Source organism: Parus major, chromosome 3, assembly GCF_001522545.3.
Source record: "Parus major isolate Abel chromosome 3, Parus_major1.1, whole genome shotgun sequence".
NCBI lineage: Eukaryota > Metazoa > Chordata > Aves > Passeriformes > Paridae > Parus > Parus major.
This window is the reverse complement of record NC_031770.1, coordinates 31423780-31441759: the sequence shown is the minus strand read 5'-3', so window position 1 is coordinate 31441759 and position 17980 is coordinate 31423780. Positions and strand designations below refer to the sequence as shown.

General features: G+C 37.4%; 1 protein-coding gene across 5 annotated transcripts in view; it reads right to left on the bottom strand.

The window, feature by feature from the left end:
* SMYD3 (SET and MYND domain containing 3) overlaps positions 1-17980 on the bottom strand; it is a 405436-nt gene that overhangs the window by 37276 nt on the left and 350180 nt on the right. For all 5 annotated transcript variants that reach the window (XM_015623163.3, XM_033512601.1, XM_033512603.1 and 2 more), the window contains 2 exons: positions 14743-14830; positions 11328-11502 (listed from right to left, as the gene is read on the bottom strand). In XM_015623163.3, coding sequence (XP_015478649.1) covers positions 11328-11502; positions 14743-14830 — 263 coding nt within the window. The remainder of the gene's footprint in view (positions 1-11327; positions 11503-14742; positions 14831-17980) is intronic.

Here is a 17980-nt window from a genome sequence, read left to right as displayed (position 1 = left end):
TGTGGCATACATTCTTGGGTTCTTACACATGTTCTTATAAGGAAATGGAACTCACTGAGCACTTAATCACAAGTTGGGGTAGTGTTATGGCCTTGAATACAACACACAAACTCTGTTTCAGGAACAGGCTAAGGTATCTCTATTTAAGCCATTGCTGTCACTAGCACTGCCAAAGACCCTGGAAATCAAATTACCTTTGTCAACCTCAGTTAAACAAAAGTAAGCAAAAATTTGCCAAAGGGTATCCCTGAGAGCCAGGGATGAGCCACCTGAGGAGTGTGCTGAAAGGGCCAAAGGAACATGCAGTTTACTGGAATACAACTTGACTGGATTAAGAATGTGTATATTTGCTTGAATCCATTGCAAAGAAATCCTGGTAAAAGGACTGCAAAGACAGGAATCAATATATAAAAAACTGTATTAACTGAAAAATTGGAGTTATATACAATACAACTTTCTAAAGATACCAGCAACCCAATTAATTTTGGATTTACCTGGAAGCAGTGGCAGCAAGTGAAACACATGAGTATTTGCAAAGGTGAACATACACCATGAATGTCTGCATTTGTGCTTGGGAGAAAGGTGAAGTCTCATGGTGAATCTTTTGCATCCTTACTTGATGTAAACCAAGTTTTATCAGTTCAGAGTAGTCAAGAACTTTATCTGGTTTGATGAATAAATACAGGACACAAAAAGGGATAGTTTTTTTGTGTGGATAGCAGGAAAATTGTAAGTAATTTTTTTTGCATTCAACCTGGTAAACATGTATCCAGTTCTGACAACTGAAATAGATTTCATGGAAGAAAGCTCCATAATTCACTACTTAGGCAGGCTGATCCCCCACTATGTACACTGCACCATTATCCCCAACATCGTAGAATCTTAGAATCAGAAAGGTAGAAAAAGACCTCTAAGACCATTGAGTTCAACTGTTAACCCAGCACTACGGAGTTCACACATAAATGATATCCACAAGCACCACATCCACACAGCTTTTGAATACTTTACCAGAGACGGTGATTCCACTGCTTCCTTGGGCAGCCTATTCCAATGTCTTGTCTTAGAATTTCAGTCAAGAGATTCTAAGAAATCTAATTTCTAATAAGAAATTCTTCTATCTAAGCCCATCTTGCTTCACCTTGTGGCTGGTTCCTCTCATCCTGCCCCTTGTTACCTGGGAGAAAAGACTGACTCCTGATGAAGTGCTTTTGGCACTGAATTGTATGTTGCTGAGTGCTGTGGTGAGATTGGGATCCATGAGCCAACCCTGGTTTCCAGAAAGATGTGTCTTTTTAATTTATGAGAGACTGCTGTCACTCTTCTCTTGTTTAGCTTATCAGGGTGGGAGTGCAACTTGCTGTGGTTTTTTTAGTGTCACTGGATGCAGTCAATGCTCTACCCTGGTGTTTTTCAGATGCAAAGATCAAGAACAGTGGCACTCCTCACCACTGCAAACAAGATGGGAAAAGTCCTGTCCCACTGCAACATCTGGAGTTGGTTGTTCTTTAATGGACATAGTTTAACACATCATAGGTTAACCACTGTACTTTCTTGCTCTCCTCAAGGTTTTAGAAATCAGGAGTACTTCCCTGGGACAGTGCTGCTCTCAGAGCAAGGCAGGGGCTTGAAAGCATGGGGTACTTAATAAAATAAAAAATTTTAGGTAAGTCAATATATTTTTGTGTCACAGATTAATGTTGATGCTCTTTCACATGGAAAAGACCTTGCCACCCACACTTCCCACTCCCTCCACCTCTGTTTTTTTCTCTACTGTCACAAGCAACCTGACACAATTAAATATCATCTCTTAATAAACATTCAGCATTGTTAGAGCTCTCTTGAACTGCAAACTTGCCAGCAAGACAATACACAGATGAACTGAATCCAGACAGGTAGCAACAGATAAATCTTGAGTGTGCATTCAGGACGTTATCTTATTGCAAGCATGTAAACCTGTTTTTCATCTCAAAATTCTGAGATGTTGAATTGGTAGAGGTAATATTACCCAACTTGGTTAGGCATTTTGAAATCCCTTGAAAAATAAGAGACCTCATGCTGGTGTGATACTGAGACAAATATCCAAGATAACTTATCTTTAGCTATCTTTAGCTATGAGACCATGCAAATAATTAGTAGGGCATTCCCCTGGTCATAAGTTACTCTGTGATTTTTTGGTACAACTTTTGAGAAGTTGTGTTGCATTTGATAGGACACAATGTCTGTGTTTCACAACATCTCAAGCTACAACATGCAGCAATTTCCCGTTCCTCATAAGCAAGGTCTCCAGTTGTATTTACATAAACATTTTTGCAACATATAATTTGCGCCACTGTCTAAAGCAAAGTTCTTCACAAAATGCTTTGGTAAATCTTGAAAATTCCCCCTATGCTGAGAAAATTAATCTCCTAAATATTTTTCCTTTTTATGACTGTATATACTGAGACTTTTGCTTTGTAGCAAAGTAGGATCTAATTCCATTTTTTGAAGTCTGCCAAGCACACTATTGCATGAAAATATTTTCTTTTCTTTTCTCTTTCTCTTTTCTATTTCATAAATAGTGATTCAAGTAGAAAGATCTAGTTCAGGACACTTCTACATATTGGCTGTCACTTTTGCCAGTTTTCAGAAGTTGTTTGAAAGGCTGGCCAGCCTTAAAAGAACAATATATTCATAGTGTGCATCATTCAACATACCTGAATTAATATGTAAATGAACTCATGATGTTGCTATAATGAAAACACTTTGATTCCACAACTTTATCTTCACTTCTGGCAGCCTATCAACCATATGCTCCAAGAGCACACTGCATGGCTAGAGAAGGCTGATTTTCCTCTTTGGAGAGTGTTTGTAACTATGGCAAGTGTCCATTTTCTTTGTCCTCTCCCTTTTTGATCTTTTGTGATGATGGGGGGGAGTTAAAAGAAAGGCTTTTTCATCGTAATTTTGATATTTCTATGCTTCTTGTCATCGTTCTTTGGTTGCCTATATCATACTTTATTGGATATGTGTGCATTGCATTCCTTGAAAATGACTTTATTTTGGTTGTAAAATACATATTTTTTATTATTAATCAGTGGACTTGCACTATTTTCAGAGGATGATTCTTTCCTCTTTGATATATTTATCTTGCTCTCACTTTCATCAGTTTTCATGGCCCTTTGAGCAGCCTCTTTCTGTTTCTGTAAACCCTTTTCCTTAGCAGCACTATAGCCTGCCTTTTTTTTTAGCCTTCCAGCATTTGTAATCAGTTACCATCTTTGCTCTGCTCTCTACCCAAAATAATTTGATTTTTGTTTCTTCTTTCCTAGTTTCATCTTCAAAGTCACATAAATAAAGCTGATTCAAGCTTCTGTGTCTTGTCTGATGATAAAATGACAAAGTGAACCTGAGAAAAGAGGTTCCAGTATACTCAGGGGAAGAGGAGAGGAGAAGCATTGAATCACCTCCTTAACCATGGAACTAGTTTATCTGAAGGCTGAAAAACATCTCAGGGCTGGACACCAGCAGACAGTGATTTGGATTCTGGTCTAAAGCAGATAGAATTTCTAACAGAAAACCAGAGTGGAATGGAAGTACCTTTTGTGGCAGCCAAGGGAATACATGCGGAAGGGTTTTACAGTTGACCAGAAGGTCAACACAACATCAACTCTTTCACTTGAAGCTACATAATCCAATATTAGATGTTGTTCAGGTAAGTAAGAAAAAGATTAGGCATGGACTAAATTTCTGAAGGCCATAAACTGTTGTATTTATGAGGTAGCACAAGTAGTGTTTGCTTAGTTATCGATAATCTGTGGCACAATTCTACTGCCAATTATATAAGGCAGAGTGCTATCCTAATGTGGCTATGTTGGTTGTCATACCAGGATTAGATAATTCAGAATTAGTTTCGATGCCTCCAATGCTCTTTCTATAGAAGGACTGGATTTTCTGGTTTTATGGGGTCAAGGAAAACTGATTCAAAGACCTTGACCAGGTCAAGTAAAATATAGTTCATAGAGATTTGGTATGGTGGGCAGGAGTATGCATGAACCTGTTAAGAAAGGTCAAGTTATGCACCCAAAAATAAGGCTATTCCTGGTTTTCAGGTATATCCAGGTAAAGCATTCCTAATTAGATCTTCCACAACAATTTTAGTCCTTTTACTCAATAACAGGCAAATTTAAGATCCAGTGAGCTTGTAGTCTACCATCACATCACAAACTATGTGGTTTCTAGGATTTGCTCACTGTAGGAACTTACATTTTCCTCTCATCTGCATGCTCTTATCTTTTTCTTCCTTTTCCTGTCAATATCAGTCTGTGAAATTTCAGCTTTACTCAGTATCACCTATTTTATTACAGAACCTCTGTGATCTTCATTCTTTGGATTCCCTGATGGATGGATCATCTCACTAGGAACTTAGTAATTCATTGTCACAGTTCCTGTTTGACAATACCTCCTTCGATTTTCAGGCTCTGCACACCCCTCTTCAAAGCACCATCTTTCCATCTCTCACTCTCCTTGCCCATTCACATTGATTCACCCTTTAAACAAACTACATTCTTCAGTTTCTTTCCTCTCCTTATCTGCTGGCTCCTTTCCTCTTCATGACTATGGTTTTCCTTTTCAGTAACTTCTCTGAATTTTCAGTAGGGAAAAAATACTGCCTTTTCATCTTTTTCAGCCTTTATCTCTATTATCTCTTTTCTTGCTTAAATATCACAATTTTACTTTTTCACTACTGTTCACATTTCCACCATGAGAAACTCTTAATTGATTTCCTCCTTGGAAGTACTGCCAGGTCTCTTCTCCCTGCTTCCTCAACTCAAATTGACAATTTATTCAAACAAAGAAATACGAATTTTATGACTAGTCAGACTCTTCCTAATTCTCCCCTCAGAGAATGTATTGTTCCTTACAGCTTCTCTCCTTTTATTTCCTTCGTGCCCTCTCTTTTCCTTCTCTTTCATCAGAGATAGAATTATAATTTATCTGTCTTTTTAAGTAATTCTCCTCCCCTTTTTCTCCCTTCCGCCATGATTTCTGCCTCTAAAATAGCTTTTGAAAAGCAATGTTCAGTGACTGTCAAAGGAATCCAAAACTCCATAGATGTTTCATATTACTCTATTTTTTAACTGTTAATTGCTCCCTTGAAATCACTTCCCAACCCCATTTAAGTTCAGGTTCTAACCAAGGCTTTGTTTAGAATCTGTATGCCACCAGCTCCACCCTTTTCTTCTCAGCAAAATCCATACAGACACTGTGAATTCCCCAAAATTGTTCTCAAAATTGTTCCAAATGAATAACTATGTTGCATTTTTTTTCACAGCAAACAAGTCTTTGTAATATCTGCTCATGCATATATATTTGTTTCTGGTTTTTTATGTGTGTCCCTTAATTAGAGTGTAATAGCAAACAGACAAAAGCAGAAAAAGGTAACAGCTGCATTAAATCCTTACTTTACTGTACAAGAATGCATGTACAAAAAAACCCCAAGATACCCTGATTACAACACAAAAATACCAGCTATTATTGCTTAAGTAAAAAAGAAAAAAACAGATCAAGAAGCAACAAAACCAAACTGAATCTTTTGCCTCTGGTAGGCAGACAGACTGGGACCGAAATCCTTATTTGAGATAAAGCATGAACCTCTGAATGGTCCATCTTAATCTGAAAGTGATCCTACAGTAAAAAAAACCCAAAAGAAATCCTTGCAGATGAAGTTATCATTGCAAAGAACACAGAACTTTCAAGATCTCTGAAATCTAAGAACACCTGGAAATGCTGTGTAAGAGATGAAGAAACCAACACTTGTAGTTGTGTCAGAGAAATATGCAACTCTGGGAAACTTAGTGATTTAGTTCGCTAACATCCCTAGGAGATCACTATCTCTAAAATTCAAATAGCTCTTGACATAAGTGAAAGATGAAACTAGAAACTAAAACCTGAAACTAGAAGCTGAAAAGAAGTGAAGACAATAAGCACTAGTTTACAGATACATCGGACATACACAGACTCAAAAGTCTTGCAGCAATGAAGCTATTTAAGGAAATCTTAGCCCAAGAAATGTGGTTTACACTGAACAAGGTACTGCAAATTAACATTGCTATTGCTGAATTTCTACCTATGTGTGATAGACTATATTGGACAAGCCAGTGACATCAAAATTATACCCAGAAAACAGCTGGCACGACTGGAGAGAATAGTAAGAATTTCTACCCATATGCACAATACGTGAAAATGAAGAAAGGTAGAAGGTGGAGCACTTATGTGATTGTGAGTTTATGGAAGTCATTGAGGATTATGCAGGTCAGTATCACTTTGGGGGGCAACTCATAGTTGTAACAGAAACATACAAGAAAAACAACTAGGAAAGAACCAAAGAATTGAAGGTGATGGTGCTATGCAGACATACACAGCAAGCAACCAGAAAAACAGAAAATCCATTTTCTACGTGGGAAAGGCATTGATCAGGTCATAGATAACTTAGGCACCAGACTTCAGATGTGAAACCTTCCTTTTTAATTTTTTTGGAAGAGGCTGTTGGGACTGGAGGGGAGGAGGTAGGAAGGAATGGAATACAGAAGTGGACTGCTGATATGATTTAAGGAATTCCTAAACATATCAACCCAGTGACAAGCGTTCTCCCTCTGTATAAACAAAACAGGTACACTGAAGCCAAAAATAGTGCAAATATTGCTACAAACATCTGTCTTTTGGAAGAATTACCTATAATTAACCAGGGACAATACACTCTCTTATTTATACTGGGTTTTCCTCTTCTTTTGACACATTTTGCTCTAAACATTAAATGCCGTGGGCATTTTCTAAAACCCCAGCAAAATGAATAAGAAAGATTTAATTCTTTCTGTTCTTTGTTTCATTATTTCCTTAAATTGCTTTCTCTACCTTGACATTTTTCTCTCCCTCTCGGGTGATCCCAGAAGTAAGATTTATGTTTACAACTGATGGTTTATGATTAAGACATTGAACTTTGGTCACTGAATTAGTACTGTCTCTAGGTTCAGATATCCGGCAGCCACGCACGAACCCCCAGGGGACCTCCCATAACCAGGGTGCCAACTGGAGACGAATCCGGGCTGTAACCCTTAAGCAGTAGCATCCCCCAGTGGCCCTGGTTATCACTGCAGTGCAATTTTGAGGATTTTTTTTGGCTCTCTAGCTTGCAAATGTAAATGTCAATGTAAATTCAAGTGCCTCAGAACTAGCCAGTACTCAGAAGTCTGTTGAATTCAGTAAGGAACCGTATATATTTGATAAGAAAAATATTTCCCGTCATGGCATATATCATATGTGTATTGCAAAACACATAGCTATAAAAATAGGATTTTTTTTTCTAAATGCATTCAAAACAGGGGAAATATCAGACCAAAAGAAAGACTCTTTATTGGAAATCCTTCTTGAAGAAGAGAAAATAGGTTCAGAGTTTGTTCCAAGAATATTAAGTTCTACAGCTTTTTTTTGGCTTTTTTACAAGATCATGGCTCAAGAAAAGGATACTATAGCAACCATCAATTTTAATCTGCCTTTTGATTGAAGTTCACATACTCAGAAAATATAGACCATCATATATATTGAATTAGAATTCTAAATCAAAAATGCCTGGCTGGTATTTCATTAACCCAATTAAAATTCAACCATGTTCTCAGAAATAAACAAGAACACACCAGCCACTGTTCTTAAACACAGCCCTTTGCAGAGCAATCAAAAATTGCACACACTGGGATTGCTTTCCCTGTTCCCTGAATGAACTCAGTCAGTGACAAAAGGTGAATTAATGGGCTACTAAAAAGTATTACTGGAAGAGATAGAGAGTAGGAGGAGGTAGAAGGGCAGACAAATGATGCACAGATAACACGAATACGGGGTGCTTGCACCTACCCAGCTCCCTCCCACTCCAGAATCAGAGCAGTCACATTGCACAAGCCCTGAGTTTGTGTTGACTCAGTGGAGAGGGGATGGAGGGGGAAGGATGTGCAGGGTTGCTGGGTGAAGAGCCAGAGCAGCACTTCTGCACAATACTTTTGTACAGGATGAAAAGAAGGAATTTTCTCTTGTTAATATTGAAGGCCTCCAGTTACTTCTAACGCTGCAGCACTGGAGATGAAGGGCTGTTAATTAAAACAACCCATCTGAAAATCAGTGGGATTTCTACACTAGCTTCAAATTCAGCAGGGGATTACAAGCAGTGCAGAGCAGAAATCGATGAACATTTTTGTTGTCTCTATATCAGAATCTCGCCAGACCTGATGTCCTGATGTCACCAAAGAGGTGACATGGTGTTACCCAGCAGGTAAGCCCAGCGAGCCTGCGGTGTCACACAGTTACTTCTTTTCCTGTTCTTACCCTTGTCACAATAGCTGAGGACATCCAGCAGAGTTTTATAACAGATGCATTTTTCCACTCTCTGGCAGCAGTGTAAAGCACTGAATACTTGAGACAAGGGGAAAATACACCCCAAACCTAATCCCCAGAACATATGTGCCTTGTCAGTAATTTAAGGGCTAAATGCTGGATCCTTCCTCTGAGGTAACCTAAGGGAAATCTGTCTTTCTCAGTATCTCTGAATCTGATCCTTCACTAGCAGCAGTCAGACCAGAGTGTGAATGTGCTAACTGAGACATGACAAACCCATGTAACACCTCTTGCTGATATTCTGTTATTCTGTGGTTAAGGCTCATGAGGATTTTTGAAAGGAAGTTTATTTTTGCAAGCTGCTGAGTGCTGAGTATGACATGGGGCAGCTTTCACTTAGGCAAATATCTTAACTTTGGTTAAGGCTCTTGGACAGACAGGCTATTAATGTGGCATTTACAAGAAAAGCCATGTAGATACACTTGGCTTAGGCTATTCATGTACTTAGTGAAAGTACATGTTGTAGGTTTTAACAAAAAATGGATGGCTATGGTCTGGCACAAAAGGAGAAGGCAGCTTTTTGTCTTGCCAGACACTACCTCTTCCCTTCTTTTTGCTAAAACCATTTCAGAGGTCCTGAACAATGCTGCTTATAGATTGGTATTGCTACCTAAAACACAAGGCCTGGTATTCAGCATGACAAATCAGTTTTATGTTGTTCAGATGTCTGTCTCTGCCACTTACATGAAGTGGACGATTCTGAAAAAGTTAGCAACTATCATAATGAAATCATGCATTATGATACAATGTGTCACACAGCACTGAAAATTAATCCTGCTGCTAAAGAAATGGAAAATGCACAATAAACACATTACCTGAAATTAAAACTGGTTCTGACCAAATCTCCAGAGCCTTTAAAGTTGTAACAATGATTTCCTATTTATATGGACTGCGCGAATTCTCAGGTGATTCCCTGTGGAGATCTGTATGAATACTTTTTCCAGAGCTGAGGAAAGGAAAATAGGTAGGCTATAATGGAACTGCAGGAGCAGCCAAGCAGTAGATTGATTCAACAGGAGAAATTCAATGTATCCCAAAGGATTTCCTAGGATTTGCTCTCCTGCTGCTTAGGGCACAATTTGCTGTAATGAGAAACTGTGGATTTTGTTTCAGGTGTGTCAAAGCTTGTAGTGATGACTTGAAGATATAAAGAAAAAGAAACAACTGAAAGTCTCTTTTAAATAATGCTATTGCTTGAGGAGTGAATAACGACAAGCCCTCCAAGATGCAAAAAAGGTCGAATATCTCATGTAAATAATTATTACCTTAAGAGATACTAATTGGATGCATAGTCGAATCTCTCATCTCCAAACTGCTGCATAAAACAGCTTGAAAACTATGGTACACTTCAGCAAGCAAAACAGAGAAAGCTTTATTAAATTATCTGGTAAGATTGCACTTGGTCTCACTCTAAGCTCTGCTCTCAGAAATGTCTGCAGAAAAAAAATTCTCAGTTTTCAGTTGTGAAGAACTGAGTTAACAACTTATAAAAAACTCAACCCAAAACAACTGAGGTTTGGGGTTTTTTTAATTTAATAAGGGAACATTTAAACCTGTAGGCTACTCTGTATCTGAAGTATGCCACAAGGCAGAACACTGGCAGGAAACATGTGCTGCTGTAGTACTACATAAGCCCTGTATAAAAGGTTAAGTGGGACCTGTACAACGTTAATTTCATCCTGAAGAAATGTGAAAATTTTTAGGCACTCATGTCCTCCTCTATGAAAATGAATACTTATGATGAACACAGAGCTACTCCACAGCTGTGATGTACCATAGCCTACGCAGGTTTTATCAATGATCACGTTTTAGTGAAAGCTCTGAAACACTATGCTTCTCAAGTGAAGCTCTGAGTTTTCTTCAGAAACAGGCTGCCATATGGAATTTCCTCGGGCAAAATGCTGAATGCTGATGGCATCTCCATTTGATTGGGGAAAAGAAATGTTCATATTCACAGCAGAACATATTGTCCAGCTCTAGCATAACCCCTCACGCTTCTCAACATCACACATTGTATTGAAACATCACGTGGTGCACCAACAGAGAGAAAATGGATGCTCTAAAAAAATATCTTACTGAGAATGAACATTGATGTGTCAATGACATTGTACCTGGGCGCTCAGCACAGGCTTACACTTAATTACAAAAAATTCAGAACCCAAAGATGTGAATCTTCTAAAGCTTTTAGAACACAGACCAAAGCAGAAGCACCTGCCCTTTCTCTACTAGATGACCCAAGTTATATTACAGCTCCAGGTTCCGATCAGATTTGAGCCTTACCACATGATGTATGGTCTCCTAGACCATCCTTCCTTATGAACAAAAGACCTTCAGACTCAGACACCCTCCCAGCACATAACACAGGAACAAGTACTGATAAGGAGAGAAGAAAAGCAAGGTACTTTACCACCTTGACCTCTTCCTAAAATAAGGACCAGGAGCTTTTTAATTTTCAGTTGAAATTGCATTTCGCAAGACTTTTTTATTCTTTCTGTAAAATCTATGTATGAAGTATATGGAGAATATACATTATTTTAACCAGCTACCTGTCCCTCACTTTTGCCCCACCTCAGCATGAAACACTGATACCCTCATGTCAATGGAGCCTGAAACAGAAAGTCAGTTTTTGATCAGAGATGGGGCAGCATCTGAACACATGAAAAAGCAAGAAGATAATATCAGTTATTATTATTATAGTTATTATTATAGTTCCTGTTATCCTTTTATTTGCTTTCGGCCTGACTGTGAAAGCAGAATGAGTGTTCTGCTTCATTCACTAACCTAGAAAGCAATGCAAGATTTACACAAGAAATAAAAACAGTAAGAAGCATCAAGATGAAGCACAGTCTTCACTTGTAATGAAGCTCTCTCCCATCTTTGGGACCAGCTGAACCAATTACATCCCTTACCTGTATGGTTCCAGGGTCCTGCTGCCGTAATACAATGCTTCTTCCCATGATTCAAGGTTAATACAGGCATCCATGGCACAGTCAAGCATTTTCAGCTGATAGATATTTGTGTCTGGTAGATGACCCTTGTTGCTGCTCAAGAGATTCTGGCATCTTGCCAGAACATGCTTCCACTCTGTTATTTGTCTTAGTTAAAGAAATACATTTAATCAAACAAAAATACAACTTCTAAATGCTGTTTAGCAAGGAATAAGAGCCTCAAAGCATTAAAATAGAAAAGCTACCATCATTCCAGACTCTGCTACAATTCCTGAAAACGTACTTACATGCTGAAGTGGTAGCTTAGGTAACTGTGTTTTGTTTACATGTAGCAAAATGATTTCTAAAGAAGGCAGTATTTTAGAAATAAATGGAAAAAGAAAGATGACAAATTGCAATTTTAATACATACCAGAAATTCAAATAACTTTCATTTAAGTACTGAAACATTATTTACTTAAGATACTCCAGTTCGTAAAGCCAAGGGCAAGAGTCCATGGAAATTTATTTTAAAAAGTCCCAGCAGCTAAAAAAAGAATTTAAAAAAAATATATATTTTAAAATAATGACTCATTCTTTTATGCTGTCCAATTTTTTAGAATTCTTGTGAAATTAGAACTTTTTCTTGAAATTAATTAATTTTCTCCTTGAAACAGTCATGAAGATCATTGTGGGATTTTTTTCATGTACAGCTGCACGTTTCATGCATGAAAAGAAAAGCATCACAGTTTTGATGTCTGACTGTAGTTCAGGACTAATGATCTTGGCAGTAAAGGAGATTTTCACCTCCAATGCAACAAGATTTTTTGTGAGTTTGGAATGGAGGAAAGATAACCTTGCACTCACTTTATTTGGATATTCCTTAGCACAAATCACTTTTTTCATTACATTTTACACTGATTTGACTTCTCTGTGGACCAGACTCTTCTCTCTCTGACCACATCTAATCTGAACTCCAGAACTTGCAGTTTTCAAATGAGTATTACCACCTGTGATTGTACCCATGGGAGTCCCAGAATGCAGTCTAAACTCCAAAAGGATACCACTCACATAAGTAAGAAGAAATGAGATAAAGAAAAAATTAGACTTATAGCAAGAGAAGTGATACACTGGTTGTATTATAGCCCTTTCCACACAATCAGCTCAAGGAAGTCCAGCAGTTATCTTCACAAATTATTGCAAGTACTATTCATACTAGTCCAGCAATGAATTTAAAGTGCACAATGACTGTGATGAAGTAATTAGTGTGTCTTGAACATGGGAATATTTACATACTTAAATTTAAGAATGTGACAACCATGGGCCAAGATTTATAGCATGGTTGTTACAAGGCGAAACTAATTATTTGTGAATTGCTCTCATGCCCTTGGATTGAAAGAGCCATATAAGGGAAGGAATGTGTTATTATAAAATTGCACCTTAACCTTTATATCTTTGGCAAACATCCATGTATTCTTTACAACTGATTAAGGATAAAACCCCAAAAGAATGAGGGATGTTATTTCCACTTGATACAATTTTTGTAGAAAGTACAAACCACTGACATTCTTGAAAGATTACCATTTTAGCTGATGCATAGTATGTCTGCCGTTACTTCTCATTATTCTGCTTTGTTCACTCACTAACATCTGATAGCAGATGTGCTATATAACAAAATCTCCTGGGACCAAATTTGCAGGTATGTAGAACTGCAAAACTAGAAAACCTGCCATCAGCTACAACAGTACTAAAGAGCTGCCTGTCCTGTCTCTGCCCAGGAGTAGAGGAGGACTGACCAAAACAGCTCTAACTTTAAATTTAGCATTACAACATCACATCAGTTACAATCAGTAGATATATTGGCAGAGTGTGGGAGTCACCAGCTTTCTCAACTGTGGAAAATGTTGGTTTAATTTGTTTAAAAAATTGTGTTTGCAGGAACAAATAATTATGTGCCTCAGTTTGCCAGGAAGGTTTTCTACTCATTATTGGGAAGTAGACAAAAGTCAAGTTCCTTCTTCAATGCTGCACTCGCCACTGCATGTCAGTTCACACTGGTATTGTGGTGCAGTGGAAGGAAAGATGACACATTTCAAATAGTGCAGGACTGAGAACAGAAGCTGAAGAGACAGCAAAAATAGATTTTTCCAACCAGTCCTGACACCTTCTATTACCATGTGTTTGATTAATTTTCAAGTATCAGTTACATCAGTAATCTTAATTAAAGACAGTTGCAAAATACATTAATGCAATTTCTCCTGCAATTAAATACAAAAACATTAAATAGGACCAGTATTCTGACTGCATAGTTTAAGAACTATTGCAACTTCAGGCTGCATATCTATAATTTACATGCAGGTTGAAACATGGGCCCTGAAGATCTATTTCAGTACTGTCTGTTTCAATCCAGTGACTACAAAGGAATTTAAAACAAAGTAGAAACCATGTGAGATTAAAACAAGGTGAGATGATTGTTTCCCCTTTGTTAAAAAATTAATCTCTCTGGATTAGAAAGAAACAAACTCAGTGTTATGGGTTGGGGGTTTTGTTACTGTATAAATTGTGATCACTTCTTTCCAGCCTGGAATATCACTATACAAATTTGCTTTTTGTGCTACCAAAAAGGACTACTGGAAGATTAAATTCATTTAGCTTGAGAGAAAGCCTGTGTTTCTGAAAATGGTAAGGCATCTTGCCACAACAGGTCAAATTCCCAGTCAGAGAAATTCCACTTAATAGACCAAGATAAGAAATCAATAAACTCATAGTTTTCTAGTAAAAAACTCCACCTTTCTTCTGCTCATCATTTCTTGGTTGCTGCTGTTCACTAATTTCTTTAATTGGATTGAATATCTACATGACAGCCATTAGACTCCAGTTCTGTTTATTAGTGCAAGATCATTTCATTCAATTTGCTTAATTATTCTCAATTATTATTATATATTATTATATCTTGTTATAAAGATGCTATCATGTCTGCTGTGAACCTGTCTGTGATTATTTCCTTGTTATTGTCATTGCTGTGCAAAGAATGAGAACCTTTAAATATTCACACTGAGAGTAATGGAACAAAGAATTTAACAACATTCCAAATTAAGCTTTCTTTCATTTAGAAGTGGATTTATATGAAACTGTGGGCTGTGATAGCAGAAATCTAAATCAGAGCCAAAATACCCCTTCACATTCTTTGTAGTGCCACGAATCAGTTCCATTCCAAGTAATCAGGGACTCTATTATTAATTAAGATCTTTACACATTTTAAACATCAAATGGAATAAAAAACATTACAATAAAAAGGATGTAAATGTAAGAATATTTAATCTCAAGAGATGAACTGCATACTAAGGGGATCTTTTCACAATTGAATGACAGACTGTACCCTGCCACTGAAAGGATACCTTCTTTTGATTTTGGATATCTCACTGCATTTACAGCATCTTTGACTTCTTTCCAGACTTGCTCTTCACCAGCCAATTTCTCAGCATCCTGGTTAATGGAAAAAAATGCATATAATGAGAAAAAGAGTAAAATGAGAATATGCAGTAATGATGAAAAATAGGGTAAAAGAATTTCACTGTTAAAAGCTATGTGTAGAGAGTGTATTGCTATTTCTTGTAAACACAAAAAAAACCCATTTCACTTGGAATTCACACTTACCTTGTTTTTGCAAGCAAATGAGATGATATAAAGAAAAACAAAGGCAAACTTGGAAACATTAAGCACTCCAATCAGATATTAAGTTTGGAACAAGAACATGATCAACCAGAAGAAAAGAAATAAAAGCAGGTTTTACTATCAAAATGCCTTGAAGAGATCAATTTTTTCAAAGACATGCTACCTAAGACTTCCCTTTAGCACACTGTAAAAGAATTTTGCAAATAATTTTGATTTATCACATGATGATTATAAAGACAAACAGTGGGAGTTTAGCTTCATCTATTACAGTTATAAACATGAGGTTTCAGGAGAAGTCTACAACTCAGAAAAAAGCTAAACTTTCATTTAATAAAATATTACTATTTCTTCCCTAGTCCACTGGATTCTACAAACAGTTACATTTTCCTATCTCTTTATCATAAAGGAAGCAAAAATTATTAATGGCTACTGCAGTAAAGAGAAAGTTTCTCATTTCAGCTATGTAGCGGTGACTAACAGAACCTTAGGCAAACTGCTTGGAACAAATGCATTAAAGCATCTACAGATGCAATTAAGCATCTTGTGGGATTTCCAAAAGCATCTAGCTTTTCGATTTCCATTGCCATAGAACATAAATATCTTTAAAAATCTGGCCTGTAATACACTGCAGTTCATTACCGCTCTCTCCTTATAAAAGCACTGCTACTTTGTCTTAGAGTTTTCTTAAGTGCTAAGTCTTGCAGGAATATTTTAAATTCAGTTCTAAAAAGATCAGCCTTCAGCAGGGATAGAGGCCTGCAGAGGAACAGAGAAGTGTGTTAAAATCTAACCAAGCACTTTGTAACCAACAGATGCTCACCAGGAATCACAGAAGTACTTCCACTGAAAAGCTTATAATATGGAACTGCTTAGAATTGCCTCGTTTTCTTATTCCACTGCTCCCCATTTGCCATAAATTCAGAAAAAAAATTAGTGAGATTCAACACTCAGTCTCACATTTAATTTGCAGTTTTGGCTTTACATCTGCTTCATGAAACAGCAGACCTCTGTGGACTCCTGGGATGATTAAATCAAGACTAAATCAAGGTTGTTCTCAGCTGCCCTACCCTTCTGTAGGGCCTAACAAGGAGGGTGGCCTGACCCCACTGAATTTTGAACATGAATTTCCCTTACAATCAATTCCCTGATCAAAATGATCACCTGGAAATAATTTTGTGCAGAGCTGAGTTGCCACCAGCAGGCATAAGGTGAATGTTAGGACAAACCAGCTCATACCACAGAAATTTTATCAACACCTTGCACAGCCCTCTTCCAGCTTTGCCGTAGATGCACACTGAACCTCTTACTGCCAATGTAACCTCTGCTGGTTTTTATGGACTACATCTACTTCTGAACAGAGCCTGTTAACCTGAAACAATCTCTTTAAAACGCCTTTGTGGCTCAAGCGCTGCTCATTGACTCACCTAAACAAGATATCCAGCCCATAAGATACTAATAATGAAGTCTGTGAAGATTTCTGTTTAAGGAGCTACCAAACCAGAAAAAATGTTTTAAGTTATCTTTCTTACTTGCCCAAGTATCATTCAGAGTGTTTCGCTAACATGCTGTAAGTCTAACAACTAACACCTCAGAAAAACAGGAACTGAGAGATTTATAACTGAAAGAAGGAGAACAACTATGAAGCAAGGCCAAAGAATTTGCACATAGCAAGACTGATGGGTGAATGACTAAAGTGTTCACTCAGATGAGATTAATCCTTCTCTGTCTAGTGCAGCTTTTTTGAGTTACTGTTGTCTTCTAACATTTAATTAGCGGCATAAAGCAGGGCAAGGTTGGGGTTTCCAACATTCACACTAGTGCACAGGGTTAAGTCATCACTGGCTTCATATCCAGGTAGAGAATAGAGATGTCTGTTGGACCAATAATCTCCCAGTCCTCTCTGGATTCATGGTCTTTATCCCTTTTGTATGAGAGTTTAGGATGGAGGGAGCTGGGCAGGAGCTCTGGGAAAAGATGTGAGTCACAGGTTTCAATTAGATGTTTTCTGTGTTCTCAAGATGAGGCATTTTAGGGATTGGCTGACGTAAGAACAAAGAAAGATATGGCTAGCTTGGCATTTCACACTTCTACTGCTCTTCATCAGATTTCCATATATGAAAGAAGAGCTGCCCTTTCCTAAATGGTCTAGATCTGGGTAAGAAGGCTGTTTCCAAACAGGCAGCCAAGTAGGGGCTGCAAAACAACCAGGAGAAGTTGTCACTGGGAACACTGCCTTGCATCCTAATAAACTTTCTCCAGGTAAGTTATTTCTCTCCCTTGGAAAACACCTTGAAAATTGTGGCCATGCAGTATGATTAAGCCAGCTAAAAACACAAAGCTGCCTTGAAGTCAGAATTATGAAAATAATTGACATGATTAAATGTTATACTGAACAGTTTAATTCAATCTAAGAGCATGGCAATAACAGCTACGGGAGATACAGCTTTCCATGGAGTAACTCCCTTTCAAGGCATCTCTTTCTAGAAAACATTCCCAGTCAAACCTCCAGGTGTGCAGACCTGCCAACACTAAAGACAGACTTTTTTCATTTATAGAAAAGAGCACCAACTGAAGGAAAAAAAGAGGTTTTTGAAAAAGAAGGAAGAGCTGACAATTTCTGCCTAATTATTTTCCTTATTTCTAACTCTGACACTAAACACAAGAATTTGCTTCTCAGAACAATAAAATATTTTTGGTTTTGTTTCGGTCCATAAAATAATTAAACCATATAGTCTATTCACAAAGCATTAACAAAAGAGAGAGAAATAAGAAAACCGTAGGGTATCTGATGAGGATTGTAACCTGTTTGAAGATTGGTTAAATATAAAACGATCTGCAGTTCTAGATTAAGTGATAGGAAGTTTTATTATAACTTTTATAATTATAATTTTTATTATAAAGCTTCATCTCCTAAAGCAAGTACAGACATCAAACACCACAGAAATAAGCATTTGAAAATAA